General features: G+C 46.7%; 1 protein-coding gene across 10 annotated transcripts in view; it reads left to right on the forward strand.

Moving 5' to 3' along the window:
• The window catches only part of LOC111837883 (diacylglycerol kinase delta), a 267,917-nt gene that overhangs the window by 160,910 nt on the left and 85,501 nt on the right, over nt 1–21,506 (forward strand). For all 10 annotated transcript variants that reach the window (XR_011983247.1, XR_011983246.1, XR_011983248.1 and 7 more), the window contains exons 20-24: nt 5,399–5,506; nt 5,762–5,875; nt 5,962–6,096; nt 17,026–17,180; nt 17,287–17,398. Coding sequence is in view for 5 of the 10 variants with exons in the window: in XM_072701297.1 (XP_072557398.1) it covers nt 5,399–5,506; nt 5,762–5,875; nt 5,962–6,096; nt 17,026–17,180; nt 17,287–17,398 (624 nt within the window). In the remaining 5 variants the exon portion in view is untranslated. The remainder of the gene's footprint in view (nt 1–5,398; nt 5,507–5,761; nt 5,876–5,961; nt 6,097–17,025; nt 17,181–17,286; nt 17,399–21,506) is intronic.

The following is a 21,506-nucleotide window of genomic DNA, read 5'->3' on the forward strand; positions in this document are numbered from 1 at the left end:
ATGTGGACAGATGGGTCCGTGTGCCTGAATTACCTGAGGAAGGGATAGCACCAGGATGCACTATGAAAAGAAGGCAGCAGAGGCAATGTGATGCTCCAGGCAATGTTCTGCTGGGAAACCTGGGTCTTGGAATTAGTGTGGATGTTACTTTGACATGTACCACCTTCCTAAACATTGTTGCAGGCCAAGTATACCCCTTCATGGCAATAGTATTCCCTGGTGACCTCTTTCAGCAAGATAATGCACCCTGCCACACTGCAAAAAATGGTCAGGAATGGTTTGAGAGAGAGGTAAGGGGAGTTCACTAATTATTTACAGTGCATTGCCACACCCACTACATGACAAACTACCTCAGGGACGAGAACCTGAGTGCAGCCATGCAGTGGTTGATACCTCAGCACCAAACTAGTCGGAATGGACCATTGTGAGTTTTTTCCGGTGGCTGGAGTGCCAATCCTGCCATCAACCCCCAAATTTCCCTGTAAGTTGGAGGACCTCCTTGCATGGCTGGATGTAGATTAACGTCATACCCAGGACGAAGCAATTGCAGGTTAAGGGTCCTGCTCAAGGGCCCAACGAAGTAAGATCATTGCTGGCACACTGCTGGAATGGTTTGAGCAACATGAAAAATAGTTCAAGGTGTTGACCAGTGGTGGAGGAAGTACTGAAGCTTAGTACTTAAGTAAAAGTACAAATATCCTGCAAAATATGTACTCAAGTAAAAGTACAAGTGCTACATCAACAATCTTACTTAAGTGAAAGTACTAAGTACTTACTTTTAAATTTACTTTAAAGCATTTTTTTTAAGTAAAAGTACTCACGCAATGGTTTGTCTCAACTTCTGGGGTGGGTGTGTCATTTTGTAAAAGAATAGTAGATATACTGACTTACGCCTCTACCAATGTCATTGCTCGTAATAATTACAAGCAACTATACAGTATATGTGTATTGGTGTCCTTATTGTGCATGCACTCTGCAATACTGTGTGTACCCTAACTTAGAATTATGTGGATGACAAGTTATCTACTAGGTATTACCCACTAATATACCATTAAGATAAACTAATCAGGACATGATATATCTTTAAATCATTTATGTACTTGCAAAACTATTCAACACATCTGTTAAGAGCAGTAACAGATTCAGAGCTGCAGGGCTCGTGCTCACGCTCAGTCGATGTTGGCTCTGGGTCCATGTTGAATGTCTCGTCTTCTTGAAATCAAGCCAGTCTACCAGCTCGTGCTGCTAATTGACGTGCACTCTGCCATCATTGCAGGAGCTAATAAAGCCACCTGATTGGTAGGAAATGGCAAACAACGTCTGAATGCAATAGGCTAACAATTTTTGTAGTGGAGTAAAAAGTACAGATAATTGCCGCAAAATGTAATGGAGTAAAATAAAAAGTATGCATTGTTATTTTTACTTAAGTAAAGTACAGATACGTAAAAATGTACTTAAGTACAGTAACGAAGTACAAATACTTTGTTACATTCCACCACTGGTGTTGACTTGGCCTGAAAATTCCCCAGATCTCAGTCCGATTGAGTATCGGACCATAAAAGGTCCTGCGGAGTCCATGCTTCAACAGGTCAGAGCTATTTTGTCCGCACAAAGCGGACCTACACAATATTAGGCGGGTGGTGATAAATTTTTGGCTGACTGGTATATAATGAAAGTTCTTTATAGAACCTGAATCAAGAATTAACAACTTGGATATGAATTTCACGTTACCTTTCAGTGTTCCTGTTAAGGAAATGGAAAATGTCCAGTGTTTGAAATATAGAAATACAAATTACGTATTGTTATATTCAGATTTTGTTGCCTCCACCAGCTTGTGTTTAAAAAGGAATAAATACATGCATAATGCATGGCTTGGTATGCATTAATCCACATATACCACAGTTACTACACATTTGTCCGTAAAGACTGGTCTTTGGGCTTAGAAGCAGTTATAAGAATTTAGAATTAGGGGATCTGTGGTCATTGTTGACACACCGCAGCACACAGTGCACAACAATGAAATGCGTTCTCTGCATTTAACCCATATGTGACATTGTGACATAGCAGGGAGCAGCTAGTTCAGCACCCAGGGAGCAGTGCTTAGGGGCGGTACCTTGCTCAGGGTATCTCAGTGGTGCCTTGCTGGTCGGCGATTCGAATCAACAATCTTTGCAAATGTGCTTCCCTAACCTTAAGCCACCACTAGTTGTGAACTATGCTGTGTTACAATAATACCACCAAAACCTTAAATAATAGTTCTACCAGTAGATGTATTTTCAGTTTTTAAACATGAATATAGTCAGTCCTGCTACAACACAAATAATGCATTCTTAAATGACCTCGCATTCACTAAAATCGCATACTAAAATACACAAATCCAAAGGGAAAAATAGGGTTAGGAAAATCCACCTCCAAAACATAATTACCAACACCAAACAAAATGAATTATATTATAAAAAGTGATACCAATGGTCAATAATGTAATTATATACATTTTAAATAAGAAATAATACATTAATAAATTTCACCATAAAGATTGATTCTTTTACATTTGAAAATTATTTTGACTGATTCACATGAAAAGAATTACAAGTAGTGTTTCTCACTAAGACCTTATCATGTTGTAGTTTGTATTATGCTTTTCTCCATGACAGAGAATCACACAAATACAAATGTGATTCTGTCTTGTATTGTACTAATATGTCAGTGACATTTGAACAGATTTGCACTGTGATATCACACGTTATAGCAGGACTGACAGTAATCTCTTAAAATACACTGCTCACAAAAATTAAAGGTACACTAAAAATACATCGGATCTAATTGGGAAAAAATATCATTCTGGATATCTATACTGATATGAACTGGGTAATGTGTTAGGAATGAAAGGATGCCACATAATTTGATGGAAATGAAAATGATCAGCCTACAGAGGGCTGAATTGAAAGACACTCTGAAAATCAAAGTGAAAAAAATGAGGCAGACTAGTGCATTTAGTCGAAATTTCATTGCAGCAACTCAAAATTGTACTCAATAGTTTGTATGGCCCCTACATGCTTGTATGCATGCCTGACAACGTCGGGCAATGGATGGTGTCCTGGGGAATCTCCTCCCAGATCTGGACCAGGGCATCACTGAGCTCCTGGACAGTCTGAGGTGCAACCTGGCAGTGTCAGATGTACCAAAACATAATGTCCCAGAGGTGTGGGGGCCAGTCAATTATATCAATTCCTTCATCTTCCAGGAACTGCTTGCATACTCTCGCCACATGAGACCTGGCATTGTTGCGCACCAGGAGGAACCCAGGACCCATTGCAGAAGTGTAGGGTCTGACAATGGGTCCAAGGATTTCATCCCAATACCTAATGGTAGTTAAGGTGCCGTTTTCTAGCCTGTAGAGGTCTGTGCGTCCCTCCATGGATATGCCTCCCCAGACCATCACTGACCCACCACCAAACCAATCATGCCGATCAATGTAACAGGCAGCATAACGTTCTCCACGGCTTCTTCAGACCCTTTTACAGAGAACAGGCACAAGGAGAACAATTCAGATAATAACCAACACACGACAGGCAACGTAGACAGAAACAAGGGCACCAAAGACAGAAACACAGGACCCGGAGACACAACACCCAGGGGTACACCAACGAACGGAGGACAGGGACCAGAAGGGGAAAATGGCAGGACAGAGAGACGGGGAGCAAACACAGGGGGCACAAAGCCAGGGGTCAAGGAAGCAAAGGCGAGTCAGGGGGTAGAGCGGGTGGGACCCGACCCCAGCGCAGGTGTCCTCTCTCTCTTTCTCTCTCTCTCCGGGAGACAGAGAGATAGGGACCTGGCCGGGATCTGCTGTAATGAGGTGGCAGTTGGGGTGACCCACTGGAGGGGTGCACTGGGGCAATCAGGGAAATCCCAGAGGGGTCCTCCTCCATCTCCACTAAGGGGGGAGGAGCAGTGGTCCAACAGTCCAGGACCTCGGGGACAGGGACTGGGGCCATGGAAACTGGGGCAGGAGCAGGGTCCAGGGAATCAGGAACCTCCTCAGCGATGGGAGCCGGGGTCATGGGAGCAGGAACTGGGGCACCAGGAACCTCCAGGACAGGAACAATGGGAGCAGGAACCGGGGAGCCAGGAACAACCTCCGGGACAGGAATCACGGGAGCAGGAACCAGGGAGTCAGGAACCACCTCGGGGACAGGAACCATGGGCGCCGGAGCAGGAACTGCTGGGACAGGAACCATGGACACCGGAGCAGGAACTTCCAGGACAGGAACCACGGGCCCTGGAGCAGGAACTGCCAAGACAGGAACCACGGGCGCCACCTCCTTTGAGAACTAGGGGACCCGCAGGATGGCATCCCCAATAGTCCTGGCCCCCTTTAAGGCCAGGCACGTCCCCTTGGAAGGGACAAGCTGTGGGCACAAGCTTGGGCGAAGCGGCAGGCAGACGAGCTTCATGCACAGCCGGTGAAGCAGCGGCCAGATGGGCTTCATGCACAAACACCGTCTGGTCGAGTATCGGGAGGGGCTCCTCCTGACATGCCGCAGGTGAGGTAGCAGAGATCGACCCAGTGTGTCTTCCCGTCTGTCTCTCCGCTTCCTTCTCCTCCTGCGAGCTGGTGCTATGAGGTCCAGGAGCTCGCATGGCAAGGAAGGTGGAAAACCACAGTTTATGTTTGCCTGCCGGATCACATCCTCAGCGACCCAGCTTCTGAGCTGGGTCAAATTCTTCCGCACCTCCTCTGCGAAGTGCAAATCCTCAGAAGAAATAGCTCGCTCCGCGGGGTCCTCCTTAACCTTGGGCTGTCCAACCCAGCAGATTACCTTGTTGACTAAGCTGAGGTATTCCGCCTCACTGAGGGGAGGCGTATTTCTTTCCAGTCTGGTCATTCTGTTATGGATCGAGGGCAACACGGACTGAGGAAACAGGAGCGAGACTCACAGAATAAGGTGAACGCAGGGTTTAATCAAACAGGCAGACAAGCATCACCAAACGGCAACACAATGTCAATGACCAGACTCGGAAAACATACTCGAACGTGGACGTAAATACGTCAAGAACAATGAGAAATGGATGGTAACATGGGGATTCCATACGAGGTAGCGAGGGGGCGTGGTACAAAGGAGGATCGGACAAGCAGGGCATGACACCTGGAATCTTCTCCATGCCCTTGAAACTGTGCTAGAAGACACAGCAAACCTGAAGGAGGTGGACTACCAATGCAACCTCTGTAGAGTTCAGGTATTACCTCATGCTACGAGTAGTGACACTGCCCATAGCCAAATGCAAAATTAGTGAAAAACTGTCAGAAAAGATGAGGGAAAAATGTCAGTGACCTCCACCGGCTTGTTGTGCATTAATCCTTACATATTCAACCCAACTTACTATATGTCCACAGTGTGACGGAAGACCCATTCCACTCCCCAGCCTGCAGGGCATTGCTGTACTCAACATACCAAGCTATGCTGGTGGAACTAACTTCTGGGGTGGCACCAAGGAGGATGATGTAATTACTGATCGCACAATTTGTGTCTATATTTCCAGAAACTTAGCTCTATATTTTAAAATATCTGAAAAACTGAAATTTAATAATTGTAAATTAATGTGAACTTTTATCATCAGTGATTTGAAACATAGTGATCTCCTCTTTCTTTAAAATGTCATTTCTACATTTTTACCTTAAGATTAGCTTTTTACTTTGATCTAATATTGACTATGAAGCAGTTCCAATATTTAATGACATTTTTTTTTTGCTATTCAGACATTCACTTCTCCTTCATTTGATGACAAGATCCTGGAAGTTGTCGCTGTGTTTGGCAGCATGCAGATGGCTGTATCACGAGTTATCAACCTCCAACACCATCGTATTGCACAGGTCAGTGTACCTGTGGTTACAGCCAGCAGGTCAATGGGAGCAAGGCAGATTGGTCTTATGCTCGCTGGTCTCTGGTGCCTCTTCAGTGTCGGACAGTGAAGATCACCATTCTTGGGGATGAGGGTGTTCCAGTTCAAGTGGATGGAGAGGCCTGGATACAGCCACCAGGTTACATCCGCATCATCCATAAGAACCGTACACAGACCCTTACCAGAGACAGGGTGGGTATCATGCTACATACACGGCAGACTCTTGAGACAGAAAATTAGTCAAATGACAATTAGAAGAATTTTGCATCTATCCTTCAGCATCTGTAGTACATTTAATACATTCTCTGACTTCTCCAGCTTTGTATATACCGATGCTTCTCAACCTATGATGGGGTTAAGTTCTAATGAACTTATCATAAGCTGAAAATATTGTAAGTTGAATATAATATGGTTTGACACACTTTGGTGTTTAGTAGGCCTATTCTGCTTGGGCAAATATGGTTAGACACAGAAAAGGAACACTTTACAATATGTTGATAAACACTGTATAGGATGTTTGCGATTACCACAGTGGCTGGAAGTGTGGCTGGGTGGCTGCTGTCATTACCTGGCAGCAGTAGAAAGTAGCAAGTTTGACTACTAGTAGCAAGACTCTACCAAGGAGTGGAAGACCAAGAAAAGTAACTGAAAAAGCTTGGAGGAGAATTACCCGAGAGCTATATAAGAATCCAAAACAAACAGTAGGGGACCTGAAGAAGTCCTTGGGAGCAAATGGAATAAAGGTCTATACAGCGGGGAAAATAAGTATTGAACGCGTCAACATTTTTCTCAGTAAATATATTTCTAAAGGATCTATTGACATGAAATTTACACCAGATGTCAGTAACAACCCAAGAAATCCACACATACAAAGAAATCAAAACAAATAAGTACATAGATTAAGTTGTGTGAAATAAAGTGAAATGACACAGGGAATAAGTATTGAACACGCTTACTGAAATTTATTTAATACTTTGTTGGTAATGACAGCTTTAAGACACCTCCAGTATAGAGAAACTAGTCGCATGCTTTGCTCAGGTGTGATTTTGGCCTATTCTTCCACACAAATATGGAAATATGGAATATGGAAATAACTAAAGATCAGAGTTCATAGGAGAGGCCCTATAAACATCAAGATATGAAGACAGTTTGTGTGGAAGAATAGGCCAAAATCACACCTGAGCAAAGCATGCGACTAGTTTCTCTATACTGGAGGTGTCTTAAAGCTGTCATTACCAACAAAGTATTAAATAAATTTCAGTAAGCGTGTTCAATACTTATTCTCTGTGTCATTTCACTTTATTTCACTAACTTAATCTATGTACTTATTTGTTTTGATTTCTTTGTATGTGTGGATTACTTGGGTTGTTACGACATCTGGTGTTAATTTCATGTCAATAGATCCTTTACAAATATATTTACTGAGAAAAATGTTGACACGTTCAATACTTATTTTCCCCACTGTATCTACACAGTCAAGTGCAGTCTGCACAAGTCTGGAATGTGTGGAAGAAAAATATTCAGGAAGCCATTGCTTACTTCCAGACACAAGGCAGCACACTTAGAGTATCCTAAAGGACATATGAACAAACCAGATGAATTTTGGACCAAGATTATGTGTTCTGACGAAACCAAAATTGAATTATTTGGTCATAATTCACACAGGTGCATGTGGTAAGAAAACAACTCTGCCTCTGGCAAGAGGAACACTATTCCCATGGTCAAACATGGCGGAGGCTTGCTGATGTTTTGGGGGTGTATACCTGCATCAGGCACTGGACCTCTGCGCAAAGTGGAAGGAAAAATGAATGCAGGCCATTATAAACAGATTTAAAAGCAAAGCCTCCTACAGGCAGAGGTGGACAAAGTACTTACATTCATTACTTAAGTGAAAGTACGGATACCACTGGTCAAATATTACTCCAATACAAGTGAAAGTTGTGCAGTCAAATTTTTACTTAAGTTAAAGTACTGAAGTACTTGCTTTTAAAAATATTTAAGTATTAAAAGTACATTTTCTTTCACCGCATTGTTGCATTATTGGCACAACACATACAATACCTAATGCCTCTGACTAGCTTGTAGAACTTCTAGAATAAGAAATTGGTAAAATGTTACAGAATGAAACACAACCCGAGCTGACAAAGAAAACAAGTAACTTATTTTTAACAAGTCATCAAGACAATCTCAGTGTGGTCAAATTACTCAAACTTGTAAAAGTCCTTATTTAGCTTAAGCAGAAGCTGGTTCTCAAAGTTGCATGAGCTGATTGCTGCCTGTCTTGGCCTAAAGATCAATCCAGCTGCACTAAAAAGCCTCTCACATGCTGCTGAGGCAGGCAGGGCTGTGTTTAGCTTAAGCGATAGTTTACATACAGCAAGAAGAGCGTTCAGCATAGTCACACCTTCAGCTGCACATGTTAGGTATGCATCTAACTGCTTGGTCGTCAACTGTATCTGTGTATGCTTGATATTAGAGTAGAAATCCTCTTCATTAGAAGTAAATGATGAGTTGTCAGCTGGCCGAAGACCCTCATCATGGTCAGGAAGAGCTGTTTTTATCCATCCATCCATCCATTATCTTCCGGTTATCCAAGGTCGGGTCACAGGGGCAGCAGTCTCAGCAGGGAAACCCAGACTTCCCTCTCCCTGGCCACTTCATCCAGCTCCTCCAGGGGAATCCCAAGGCGTTCCCAGGTTAGCCGAGAGACATAGTTCCCCCAGTGTGTCCTGGGCCTTCCACAGGGCCTCCTCCCAGTGGGACATGCCTGGAACACCTCACCAGGGAGGCGTCCAGGAGGCATCCTAAGCAGATATCCGAGCCACCTCATCTAGCTCCTCTCAATGCGGAGGAGCAGCGGCTCTACTCTGAGTCTCTCCCGAATGACCAAGCTCCTCACCCTATCTCTAAGGGAGAGCCCTGTCACCCTGCGGAGGAAACTAATTTCGGCTGCTTGTACTCACGTCTCATTCTTTCGGTCACTACCCATAGCTGATGACCATAGGTAAGGGTAGGAACGTAGATTGACTGGTAAATCAAGAGCTTTGCCTTTTGGCTCAGCTCCTTCTTTACCATGACAGACTAATGCAGCGCCAGCATCACTACTGATGCCGCACTGATCCACCTGTTGATCTCCCACTCCATCCTTCCCTCACTCGTGAACAAGATCCAGGATACTTAAACTAGGTCCTTCCCGACCCGGAAGGACCATGGTCTCGGAATTGGATGTGCTGATTTTCATCCCAGCTGCTTCACACTCGGCTGCGAACTGCTCCAGTAAGAGCCAAAGGTCATGGTCTGATGAGGCCAACAGAACCAGATCATCTGCAATAAGCAAAGACCTAATCCTGAGGTCACTACACCGGACACCCTCAACACCTTGGCTGCACCTAGAAATTCTGTCCAGAAAAGTTATGAACAGAATCGGTGACAAAGGGCAGTCCAACCCTCACCAGAAACGAGTCCGACTTACTGCCGATAATGCGGACCAAGCTCTGACACCGGTTTTACAGGGACCGAACAGCCCTTATAAGGTAGCCCGGCACCCCATACTCCTGGAGCGCTCCCCACAGGACTCCCCGAGGGATGCAGTCGAATGCCTTCTCCAAGTCCACAAAGCACATTTAGACTGGTTGGGCAAACTCCAACGCACCCTCCAGGACCCTGCCGAGAGTATAGATGCACAACATCATGGTCTGACTATACAGTTTATATTGTGAGGGGAGAGGATGCTGGCGTTGAATGTTCGCTGCTTCTCCCTCTGAGTCTAATATTATTAATTTACTATTTTACTTTTAGTTTTAGTTAGAAAGTTTCATACTTTTTCTGAAAGTTTTTCTTGTACTGTTTTACCGTCTGCCTTGGATTTTACGGATTTTTATCAAGTTTTTGCTGTCTACTCACCTGTTTACCGTCTGTGTCATAATCCAACATGGGAAGCAGGTGACGGAAGCCGTGAATATGCACAAAAGGGATTTATTGCCGGGGTAACACACTTCAAGACACGTAACGTTAATGACCAGACTGGGGAAACGAACGGAAATGCGGACTAAATACACTGGACTAATGACAACAATCAGAAACAGCTGTTAAACACTGGGAATCCTCATGAGGTTAACGAGGGGGGCGTGGCACAGGAGGATCGGCACGATCAGGGTGACAGTCTGCTTTGGATTTTACGGATTTTATCAAGTTTTTTCTGTCTACTCACCTGTTACCCGGATATTCTGTTTTACCGTCTGCTTTGGATTTTACAGATTTTAGGTCAGTATGGCGTTCAGCTGTTCCAGCTCACAACTCTGCTGACTTAATCCCTCAGCCACTCCTGGAATTAACATCCCCTTCATCAAAGAACTTGGACTCCTTCGCCGTCCTCGTTACATTCATAGAGGCTCCGGTCGAAAGTTCATCTTCCATAACCAGCCAAAGTGCTCTGCTACCAACATTCCACCTTTCTGGTCACCTGTCACACGTCTGACATGTCATCAGAGCACCGTCGCTCCAACTACTATCAGCACTGGAAGTATCGCGAGATCTCTGCACTCCAGCATGGGAATCACCTGAGCCATTGAGAGAAACACTGCAAGATCCTCACATCCCCGGCTGGATTTATTTTGTGGAGTGGACTCTAAGTTCCGTGTAGTGGATTTTAATGTTCTGTGACCTGTACAGAGGTTTACTCCACAGTCATTGGTCAAATTTGAACTGTTCAACTCTCAATCATTCAGCAATAAATCCACACTGATTGAAGAACACATCAGGGAGAAAGTACTTGACTTCATGTGTTTGACAGAAACCTGGCACCAGTCAGAGGTTTACTCTTCCCTAAATGAAGCCTGTCCACCTGGCTACGGTTACTTGGAGGCAGCTCACAGCACTGGGCATGGTGGTGGCCCAGCTACCATCCACCATCAGGACCTGGGGTTATCCCCTCTCTTGATACCTGCAACATCTTTCTGCGAGTGGCTTGCATTTAAATGTAAGCCCATTTTTCCGATGACTGTTCTCCTTATCTACCAACCTCCAAAACCCAACTCTGCCTTTCTCTGGCCCTTTCTCTCCATTTCAGAAATCTGAAGAACATCAATGCGGATGCCCTGGCCCTGGACCTTTAATTTCTCTCCTCTGACCCTACCAGCTCCCTCTCTGTTGCTGACCTCGTGGATTTCTACAACCAGTCCCTGAGCAGTCTCCTGGACTTCCATGCCCCCTTAACATCCAGGTCCGTCCCATTCTCGTGCTCAGCACCTTGGTACACCTGCGAGCTGCGAAAAATGAAGACGGCTGGGCATGTCCTTGAGCAGCAGCTCAAGGCCTCTGGGCTGACTGTCCACAAACAGGCTTACAGGAAACTCAAGAGGGTGTATGCAGAAGCTCTGAAGGTTGCACGGTCCAGGTTCTATTCCACCATCATTCTCAACAGCTCCAGGAACTCCAAAAAACTTTTTTCAACTATAAATCACCTTCTCAAACCTCCTTCACCTGCTGCCACATGGGAAGAGGTGGAGGACGTCATCAGGAAAATGAAACCGGCTACCAGTTCCTTTAATCCTTTTCCCTCAGCCCTGCTGAAGGCCAACATCTGCCATCTCTCCACTCATCACCAGGATCATAAACCACTCCCTCCTGGCTGGCTATATTCCTTCTGCATTGCAGCACAACTTAATGATCACCTCAAACTGAATAACCTGTTTGAAAAGTTTCAGTCTGTTTTCCGCCCTGGCCATAGCACCGAAACAGCCCTGGTCAGGGTCACCAATAACCTTCTGATGACAGCAGATACTGGTTCCCCTTCTGTACTTATCCTCCTTGACCTGACAGCTGCTTTTGACACAAGACCACAGCATCCTCCTTTACTGCCTGCAGTACACCATTGGACTCTCAGGAAATGTTCACATCAATCCTTGACCAGCAGAACTGAGCATGTCGCCCTGGGCAGCGCAAAATCTCACACCCGCAATGTCACCTGGGGTGTCCCACAGGGCTCTGTGCTAGGACCCATCCTTTTCACCATCTACATGCTTCCCCTTGGAAATGTCATTAGCAGACATGGTTTATCTTGCTATGCCGATGACACTCAGCTTTACCTCAGGACTACCCCCACCTCCTCTACTGCTCCTCTGCCAACATCCACACTGACAACCTGCCTGGAAGAGATAGAGGCATGGATGAGGCTCAACTTCCTTCAGCTGAACAGATCCAAAACAGAAGCCATCTTAGTTGGCACACCACACCATCTCCGCTCTTCTACAATCACCAGTATCACTTTCTCTGGCCAAAACATCACCCTTTCCACATCTGTCACTAATTCGGGTGTTAAAATGGACCCTCAACTTACCTTTGACACCCACATCAAACACCTCTGTAAGTCATCGTTCTACCACCTCAAGAACATCGCCAAACTCCGCCCCAACACTCACCCTGGCAGATGCAGAGAAGCTCATCCATGCCTTTGTCCCCTCCAGGCTGAATTACTGAGTATCCAGAGACTTCAGTATATTCAGAACAGCGCTGCCAGGATCCTGATGAGGGTGCGAAAGCATGACCACATCACCCCCATCTTGAAAACCCTTCACTGGCTCCCTGTTCCACTGAGGATAGAGTACAAGGTCTCCCTCCTCACCCATCAGTGCATCTATGGACTTGCCCCCCTTTACTTACAACAACTCCTCACCCCCCATACCTCCTCACGCACCCTCCGCTCTATACACACCAGGAGTGTCATCGGCATAGCAATGGAAAGATAAACCAGTTCCAATCAGGAAATGGAACTGGTGTTGGAACTTAAATCTCCCTGAAATTCAAATTCAACTCCAATTCTGTTCTCCGTAGTTTTTTTTCCAATCCCAGCTCCAGTTCCATTTCCGGAGTTGCACTGGAATTGATCGATGCATTCTGGAATGGCCCCAACCCTGGTACACACTAACACCCTCCAAGTCCCCAGAACCATGCTCCGCAGCATGGGTGATAGGGCTTTTTCATCTGTGGTGCCGAGGCTGTGGAACGCCCTCCCTGACTACTTGAGAGCCCCACAGTCGACTGATGCTTTTAAATGAAACCTAAAAACTCATCTTTTTATAAAGACATTTTGTTAAAGTATTTTATAGATTCTCCTGTTTTATTACTTTGTTTTTACTCTGTAGCAGTTTGAGATATAAAATATAAAGTGCAATACAAATAAAATTAATTATTATTATTGTTATTATTATTATTAGAGCTGTTCCACGGCCAGGGCGAAAACCACACTGCTCCTCCTAAATCTGAGGTTTGACTATCCGACGTACCCTCCTCTCCAGCACCCCTGAATAGACCTTACTAGGGAGGCTGAGGAGTGTGATCCCCCTATAGTTGGTATCCCCGGTCTGCCAATCCAGAGGCACCGCCCTCGATGTCCACATGATGCTGCAGATGCGTGTCAACCAAGACAGCCCCGCAACATCCAGAGCCTTGAGGAACTCCGGGCGGATCTCATCCACCCCCCGGGCCCAGCCACCAAGGAGTTTTTTAACCACCGAGGAGCTTTTTAAGCACCTCAGCGACCTCCGCCTCAGAGATAGGTGAGTCCACCCCCAAGTCCCCAGACTCTGCTTCCTCATTGGAAGGCGTGTCAGTGGGATTGAGGAGTTCTTCGAAGTATTCTTTCCACAGACCCACAACGTCCCAAGCTGAGGTCAGCAGTGCACCATCCCCAACATAAACAGTGTTGATGCTGCACCGCTTTTCCGCCTTGAGCCACTGGATGGTGGACCAGAATCTCCTCGTAGCCGTCCGGAAGTCGTTCTCCATGGCCTCGCCAAACTCCTCCCATACCCGAGTTTTTGCCTCAGTGACCACCGAAGCTGCACTCCGCTTGGCCCGCCGGTACTCATCAGCTGCCTCTGGAGTCCCACAGGCGAAAAAAGGCCTGATAGGACTCCTTCTTCAGCTTGATGGCATCCCTCACCACAGGTGTCCACCAGTGGGTTCGAGGATTGCTACCGCGACAGGCACCGACCACCTTATGGCCACAGCTCCCGTCAGCCGTCTCCACAATGGAGGCGCGGAACATAGCCCATTCTGAGTCAATGTCCCCTGTCTCCACTGGGACATGGGCGAAGTTCTGCCGGAGGTAGGAGTTAAAGCTCCTTCTGACAGGGGATCCCGCCAGACGTTCCCAGCAGACCTGCACTATACTCTTGGGTCTGCCAGGTCTGACCGGCTTCCTCCCCCACCAGCGGAGCCAATCCACCCCCAGGTGGTGATTAGTTGACAGCTCCGTCCCTCTCCTCACCTGAGTGTCCAATACATGCAGCCGCAAGTCCAATGACACAACCACAAAGTCAATCATTGAACTGCGGCCTAGTATGTCCTGGTGCCAAGTACACATATGGACACCCTTATGCTTGAACATGGTGTTCAATAACAAAACACCAGATCGGGGGGGCGTTCCTCCCAATCACGCCCCTCCAGGTCTCACTGTCATTGCCCACGTGAGCATTGAAGTCCCCCAGCAGAACAAGAGAGTCTCCAGGAGGAGCAATCTCCAACAGCCCTTCCAAGGACTCCAAAAAAGGTGGGTATTGTGGGTAACTGCCGTTTGGCGCAAACAAGTCAGGAGCTGTCCCCCCACCTGAAGGCGAAGGGAGGCTACCCTCTTGTCCATCCTGGTAAACCCCAATGTACAGGTGCTCAGCCAGGGGGCAATAAGTATGCCCACCCCTGCTTGGCGCCTCTTCCCGTGAGCAACTCCAGAGTGGAAGAGGGTCCAACCCCCTTCAAGGAGACTGGTTCCAGAGCCCAAGCCATGCGTCGAGGTGAGCCCGACTATATCTAGTCAGAACCTGACGCACAAGCTCAGACTCCTTCCCCACCAGAGAGGTGACATTCCATGTCCCTAGAGCTAGCTTCTGCAACTGAGGATCGGACCGCCAAGGTCCCCGCCTTTGGCCACTGCCCAAATTGCACTGCACCCAACCAGTTTGTCCCCTCCTAAGGTGGTGCGCCCATTGGAGGGGGGACCCATGTGCCTTCTTCGGGCTGTGCCCGACAAGGCCCCATGGGTGCAGGCCTGGCCACCAGGCGCTCACCATCGAGCCCCACCCCCAGACCTGGCTCGGGGTGGGGTGGCCAGTGACCCGTGTCTGGGCGAGGGAGAATGTGAATCCATGTTTTTACTCATCATAGTTGATTTTATATTGAGAAAACATTATCAATCTTCATTCAACCATCATCCAAAGCCAGTCCTCAGCTTTGTTTTAAATATACCTCATTATGTTTGCGCAGGTTGGAGGGCGAGCTTTTGTAGGCTGTTAAATAGTTCAGCACACACTTAAAACAAAATGAATCCTTAATGCTTTCAGAAAATATAAGCATTTTATCAAGATATGGCTAAGGGGGGCAAAAATGGCACCGAAGAATCATCGTCTCCGTTCATCGTCTCGCATTGCAGAAATGCAATACCGGCGTTGAACTTAATTTCAGACATGACATAACTGTACTGATTACTGATAGGCTGTCACCCGGGAAAAAAACAATCACGTTTTAGAAAAGGGGGAAAAACCATCCACTTTCAGAAATAAAAGTAATGAGTACCGAGACCCTTTATAGAAATGTAGTGAAGTAAAAAGTATATTTGTCTTTCAAATGTAGTGAAGTGAAAGTCATAAGTTTCCAAAAAAATACTACTCAAGTGAAATACAAATACTCAAAAAGTCTACTTAAGTACAGTACTCAATTAGCGGGAGAACATTTTAAAATGAATTTGAGAAAGTACTTCTTTATACAGCATGTAGTTAGAGTATGGAATAGTGTTCCTGCTAGTGAAGCACAAGCTAAAACCATGAGTTCCTAGATAAGCTAGATAAGATTTTAACAACTCTGAGCTATTAATTAAGTTCTCCCAAAATGAGCTTGATGGGCCGAATGGCCTCCTCTCGTTTGTAAATTTCTTATGTTCTTATGACATTCAAAATTATCTTATTTTTTCCTTAAAATTATAAATTTTCTCAGTTTAAACATTTGATATGTTTTCTATGTTTTGTTATGAATAAAATATGGGTTTATGAGATTTCCATGTCATTGCATTCTCTTTTTATTTACCATTTGCATCATGATGTGGGGAGCCATAGGGTATGACTTCCGGTCATATTTAAAATTTGGAATTTGGTGATCAGTGGTCATTGGTGACAAACCATAGCACACAATGTACAAGAACAAAATGTGTCCTCTGCATTTAACCCATATGTGACGTTGTGGCATAGCAGGGGGCAGCTAGTTCAGCACCCGGGGAGTAGTGATGGGGGCGGTATCTTTCTCAGGGTATCGCTGTGTCACCAGTCTTGCTGTGTGTATTTGCACATTATTATCCTGATACATGGCACCATCTTCAAAATAAATCAAAACAATGTGTAAAGTTAAAAAAACAATGTGTCCTGCCCCGATCGTCCGCTCCTTCCGTGTTCCACGCCCCCTCGTTAACCTCGTATGAAATCCCCGTGTGATCAGCTGTTTCTGGTTGTTTTCATTAGCCCTCTGTATTTCGTCCGCATTTCAGTTTGTTTCCCCAATCATTGTATTGTCCGTCTGCGTTTTGCCTGCCTTACCTGGAATTAAACTCCGTATTCCCCGATACCCTGACGACTGCGCCTTTGTCTCCATTCCATCCCAGCTCGGCAGGACAATATTATTATAATTAAACGTATAAATGGTTTATTATTGATATTAAAATAACAATAAGAAATCTTTATTTTTAAATGTATCTTATTATATAATAATTACTGTTACTGTCAATCATTGTCTAAATGTATTTTTACTGTCTAAATATACAGTCAAGCCCAGAATTATTCATACCCCTGGCAAATTTTGACTTAAAGTTACTTTTATTCAACCAGCAAGTTTCTTCTTGATTGGAAATGATACAGGTGTCTCCCAGAAGAAAATAAGACGATGTACAAGAGACATCATTGTGGAAAAGAAAAATTCTCAGGTTTTATGTACATTTGAACAAAAAGTTCTTTAATCGGTAGATTTCCTTGTTCACTTGTTTCTTGTTCACTGTTCTGTTACTTATTGTGAACAATGTCTGTAACCAGCACAAGAACATTAGGTGGTAAATGTGAAAAATAACCCATTATTATTACTTAGGCATTTGAAAATACACTCAAGTCTTGGGAGGACAAGCAGAAATGTGAGTTCCCTCGTCCTTCATCCCAGCATGCACTACCACCAGAGATTGTGTCAGAGGAAGAGGCAGCTCAGATCAACCTTTTTGGTCAGGCAGCTGGAGCCTTCATTCACAGGTGAGACAGAGTTCCTAGGTCTATGTATGCTAACCAATATATTCTGCTTTGCTCAACGAGACATGCATAAGATGTGTTTTTTTTTTCTTTTCGTATTTGTACTCAGTATTCGGGAAATTGCCCAGTCGCACCAGGACATAGAGCAGGAGCTAGCTCATGCTGTCAATGCCAGTTGTAAGGCTATGGATGTGGTTTATGCCAAGTCCAAAAATCCAGAGGTAAGTGTGTTTTCAAGTTGTTAAATATGTATTATGAGTCATTTTGTCTGTTGTGTTGTGTGAAAGTCACTGGTTAGGTAGTGGATTAAAGTCTAATTTCTTAAAAAAAAATATATATACATATATAATGATAGGAAGTTACAAATATCTTGGCTTAAAAATTTACAAACACGTAATATACAAAACACAAGCCAAAAAGACATGAGAGACATGTTCTTTTGCTATAAAGAACATATGTGTAGTCAGTATGTTCTTTCTATTGTGCTGCATCTCATTACTTATAACAAATGCATATTCAATGAAAATGCAGCACAGTAAAAAAGAAATAAGCACAACAAGAATATTTTCCTGTTTTTATTAGTCATAACTTGGGATCCACAGATTATCATTTTTTAAAAGCTGACACCAATTCCAATTACTGGTGATATGTGAGACCAATTACCCATAACTTAGGCCAATATTAAGTCAATTTAAAATTTAGAAAAAACACAGCATAACGTTCTCCACATCTTCTCCAGACCCTTTCACGTCTGTCACATGTGCTCATGGTGAGCCTGCTCTCATCTGTGAAAAGCACAGGGGCCCTGTGGTTGACCTGCCAATTATAGTAATCTATGGCAAATGCCAATTGAGCTCCATGGTGCTGGGAAGTGAGCACAGGGCCCACTAGAGGATGTTAGGCCCTCAGGCCACCCTCATGAAGTCTATTACTGATTGTTTGGTCAGAGACATTCACACCAGTGACCTGCTGGAGGTCATTTTGTAGGGCTCTGGCAGTGCTCATCCTGTTCCTCCATGCACAAAGGAGCAGATACCGGTCCTACTGATGGGTTAAGGACTTTCTATGGCCCTGTCCAGCTCTCATAGAGTAACTGCCTGTCTCCCGGAATCTCCTCTATGCCCTTGAGACTATGCAGGGAGACACAGCAAACCTTCTGGCAATGGCACATACTGTATTGATGCGTCATCCTGGAGTTGGACTTCTGCTTTGCTCTGGTCATACACACACAGATGTTGTCTCAGAGAAGTTGGCAAGTTGGTCCTGGCATGGTGGGGCTGTGGAGTTGTGGTGGGCTGCCAGGTGGCTGCGGGTGGGGCTGCTGGCAGCCTTTGGCGGGGGGTGCCGGGTGGCTGGGGCAGTGCAGGTGCAGGCTGGAGTGTGGGGTCTGTGGGGTCCTGGGGGCGGCTTGCTCCCTGGGCGGGGGTCTCGTTTGCGCGGGGTGGGTCGGCACCAGCTTGCCTCCGGGGGTGGAGGGGTCGGGGCAGTTGGGTAGCCTCTCTTGGTGAGATTGGCTTGGGCACTGGCGGGTAATGGGTGGGGTACCTTGGTCTCAGGCCAGTGTGTCTGATGAGAAAGGATATTTGTATGTGTGTGTGGTGTGTTGGCATGGCTTCGCTCGGATGGGGTTCCGGCTGCCCCCCTGGGCCAGGGTGAGTGGGCGCCACCCTTGGAAAGTGGCAATACCCCCAGATGTTGCCTCCTTGCGTCCTGGGCACATGGGACAGGGTTCCCGCTGCCCCACCGCGGAGAGTGGGGGTGCTTAATAGAGCATACATATATACAGTGGTACCTCATTACTCGAACTCATTAGAACTCGAATTTCTTAAAAAAAATGACCTAGAACTCGATCTGAATCTCTGAAGTCGAACCGTGAATGCCGACCTAAGATAATTTGTACACGCAGGGACATGAGTCACGCGACATGTCTCTCAGTGGAAACAAAGGGTAACGCTTCAGTCTCAGCCTCACATTCGCTGTGATAGCATCGTGCATGTTTACACTAGCTGAATACATATATTTAGACAGTAAAAATATTAGTAACAGTAATTATTATTATATAATAAAATACATATAAATAAAGATTTCTTATTAATTATTTTTATATCATTAATAATAAATTAATACATTTAATTATAATAATACTGTTGTGCCGAGCGGGGACGGAACGGAACACACGTCAGGGTATCGGGGAATACAGGGTTTATTTACAGGTAAGGCAGGCAAAACGCAGACGAGCAATACAATGACCGAACTGGGGAAAGAAACTGAAACATGGACTAAATACGCAGGACAATGACAACAACCAGAAACAGCTGATCACATGGGGATTCCACACGAGGTTAACGAGGGGGCGTGGCACACGGAAGGAGCGGACAATCGGGGCAGGACAGGGATAGTGTTGGGGTACACTCTTTATCGTTTTGGAAGCCATAAAGAAAAAAAAAGGCTCTTCTTGTTTTATCCTGTTCATTTTGTGTTTAAATGCTAAAAAAAACATATTTAGGTGCAATTTTTTGGGGCCAGGAACCAATTAATTGGTTTTCATTATTTTTAGGATTTGAACCCAAGTTCTGAAAGGATTTAGTTTTGAGTTCTGAGGTACCACTGTATATCACAACATCATCCACGTCATAACTTTCCCTGGGGCTACCAGGGAACGTGGCTGCGCCCTTGAGCGGGGGGGGGGGGGGGGGGTGGTTGGTGGCGCCTTTCCGGCAGTTGGGTGGCTCCCAGGTCTGCGGGGCCCTGGGTCCCGTGCTCTGTCCGTGCCTGCGTGACTGGTCCCTGGTGGGGGTGCAATGTTGCCTCAGGTTGTCGGGGTGCTCCTGCCTCACAGTCGTGGGGGGGCCATTTCGGGGTCTTCCTCCTCCACCTGCTGGGGCCGGTGTGTAGCCTTTCTCGTGGCATGTGGCTGGGGTCCCACGACCAGCGGCAGGGCTGCTGGGTCCCTTGGTCTGCCCGGGGGGCTGGGACAACGCTGTTCTCTGTTTCTCATTAATAAGGGGCTTCTTCCTTGCTTTATGGGACTTCTCTCCTGCACTCCTTAGTCAATGTATCAATGTTCATTTTCAAAGTTAATTTTATTTGCGATTAAAAGTACAATCTATCTTACTGATTGGACCACAGTGCTGATTGTTTCACAGGAATTTCTTGGGTCTGCGAGCCCCTGATTCCCGTGCTCCGTCCATACCTGCGTGGCCCCACTTTGGCACCAGGCCTGGGGGAGGGGCTTGTTGGCGAGTGCCTGGTGGCTGGACCTTGGCCTGTGGGGCCCGCCTGGGCCCAGCCTGAAAGAGTTACGCGGGACTACCCCCAGGTGTGCCCACCACCCACAAGGGGAATGTCAGGGGTTTGGTGCTTTGTGAATCAGGTGGTGGCCAAGGGAGACCCTGGTAGACCCCAGCCTGTACTGGCCGGAGGCTGACTGGCCATCAAAGCCGGCTCACGAGGTGCCTGGTCTTGCAGCAGCAGGAACGCGAAGAAAGAAGCGGAGAAGTAGAAGACGGGAGGACACGCATGAGGTCTGTCTGGGGGCCGTCTCTGTTTCTGCCGCTTACCCTGCTGCACGGTGGGAGAATCCTCGCCTGATTCTCAACCGGCGGTGTTCGCGGGTGACGTCACCGCTGCTTCACCTGAGCGGACTGGCTTCGGGCGTCCGCCCACCGCTTCGCTGCCAAAGCCTGCAGCTGCTTGCCCCTTCACCGGGACGCGCCTGGCCCTTAAAGGGGCCAGGTCCATTAAGGACACTATCCCGCGGGTTCCGCAGTTTCTGAAGCGGGCAGTTCCCCCCATGGTTCCTCAGGCTGCAGCGCCCCCCATGGTTCCTGAGCCACGACCCTGCCTGGAGATGGCTAGGAGGTTTTTCACCCTCAAGGGCGGGTGCTAGTATAGTCTCTAGCATAAGAGACTCCCCAGAGGCAGTTCCGCTCCTGGAGCAGCTCTGGAGGGAGTTTGCCGCCGTCACTCCTGCATCCCTGTTCCAGCAGCTAGCCAAGGTGGAGGAGACCCTGAGGAAGCTGCTACATTTGCGGTCAGAGCTGGCTCCTCCCGCAGAGGAAGAGGCCCCTGCTGCTGCACCGCCCGAGGCCCCTGCTGCTGCACCGCCCCCAATGCTCCCCGTGACTCCTGAGCTCCCCGCTCAGCTCCCCATGACTCCTGAGCTCCCTGCTCAGCTCCCTGTGACTCCTGAGCTCCCTGCGGTCCCCATGTCAGTGGTGATTGTTCCCCTGGAGGTTCCTGTGTTCCCCGCTAAGCTCCCCGTGGGTCCTGTGCTCCCCGCGGTCCCCATGCCAGGGGTGAGTGCTCCCCTGCGGTGCCCCCTGCTGG

Source organism: Paramormyrops kingsleyae, chromosome 17 (assembly GCF_048594095.1).
Source record: "Paramormyrops kingsleyae isolate MSU_618 chromosome 17, PKINGS_0.4, whole genome shotgun sequence".
Lineage (NCBI taxonomy): Eukaryota > Metazoa > Chordata > Actinopteri > Osteoglossiformes > Mormyridae > Paramormyrops > Paramormyrops kingsleyae.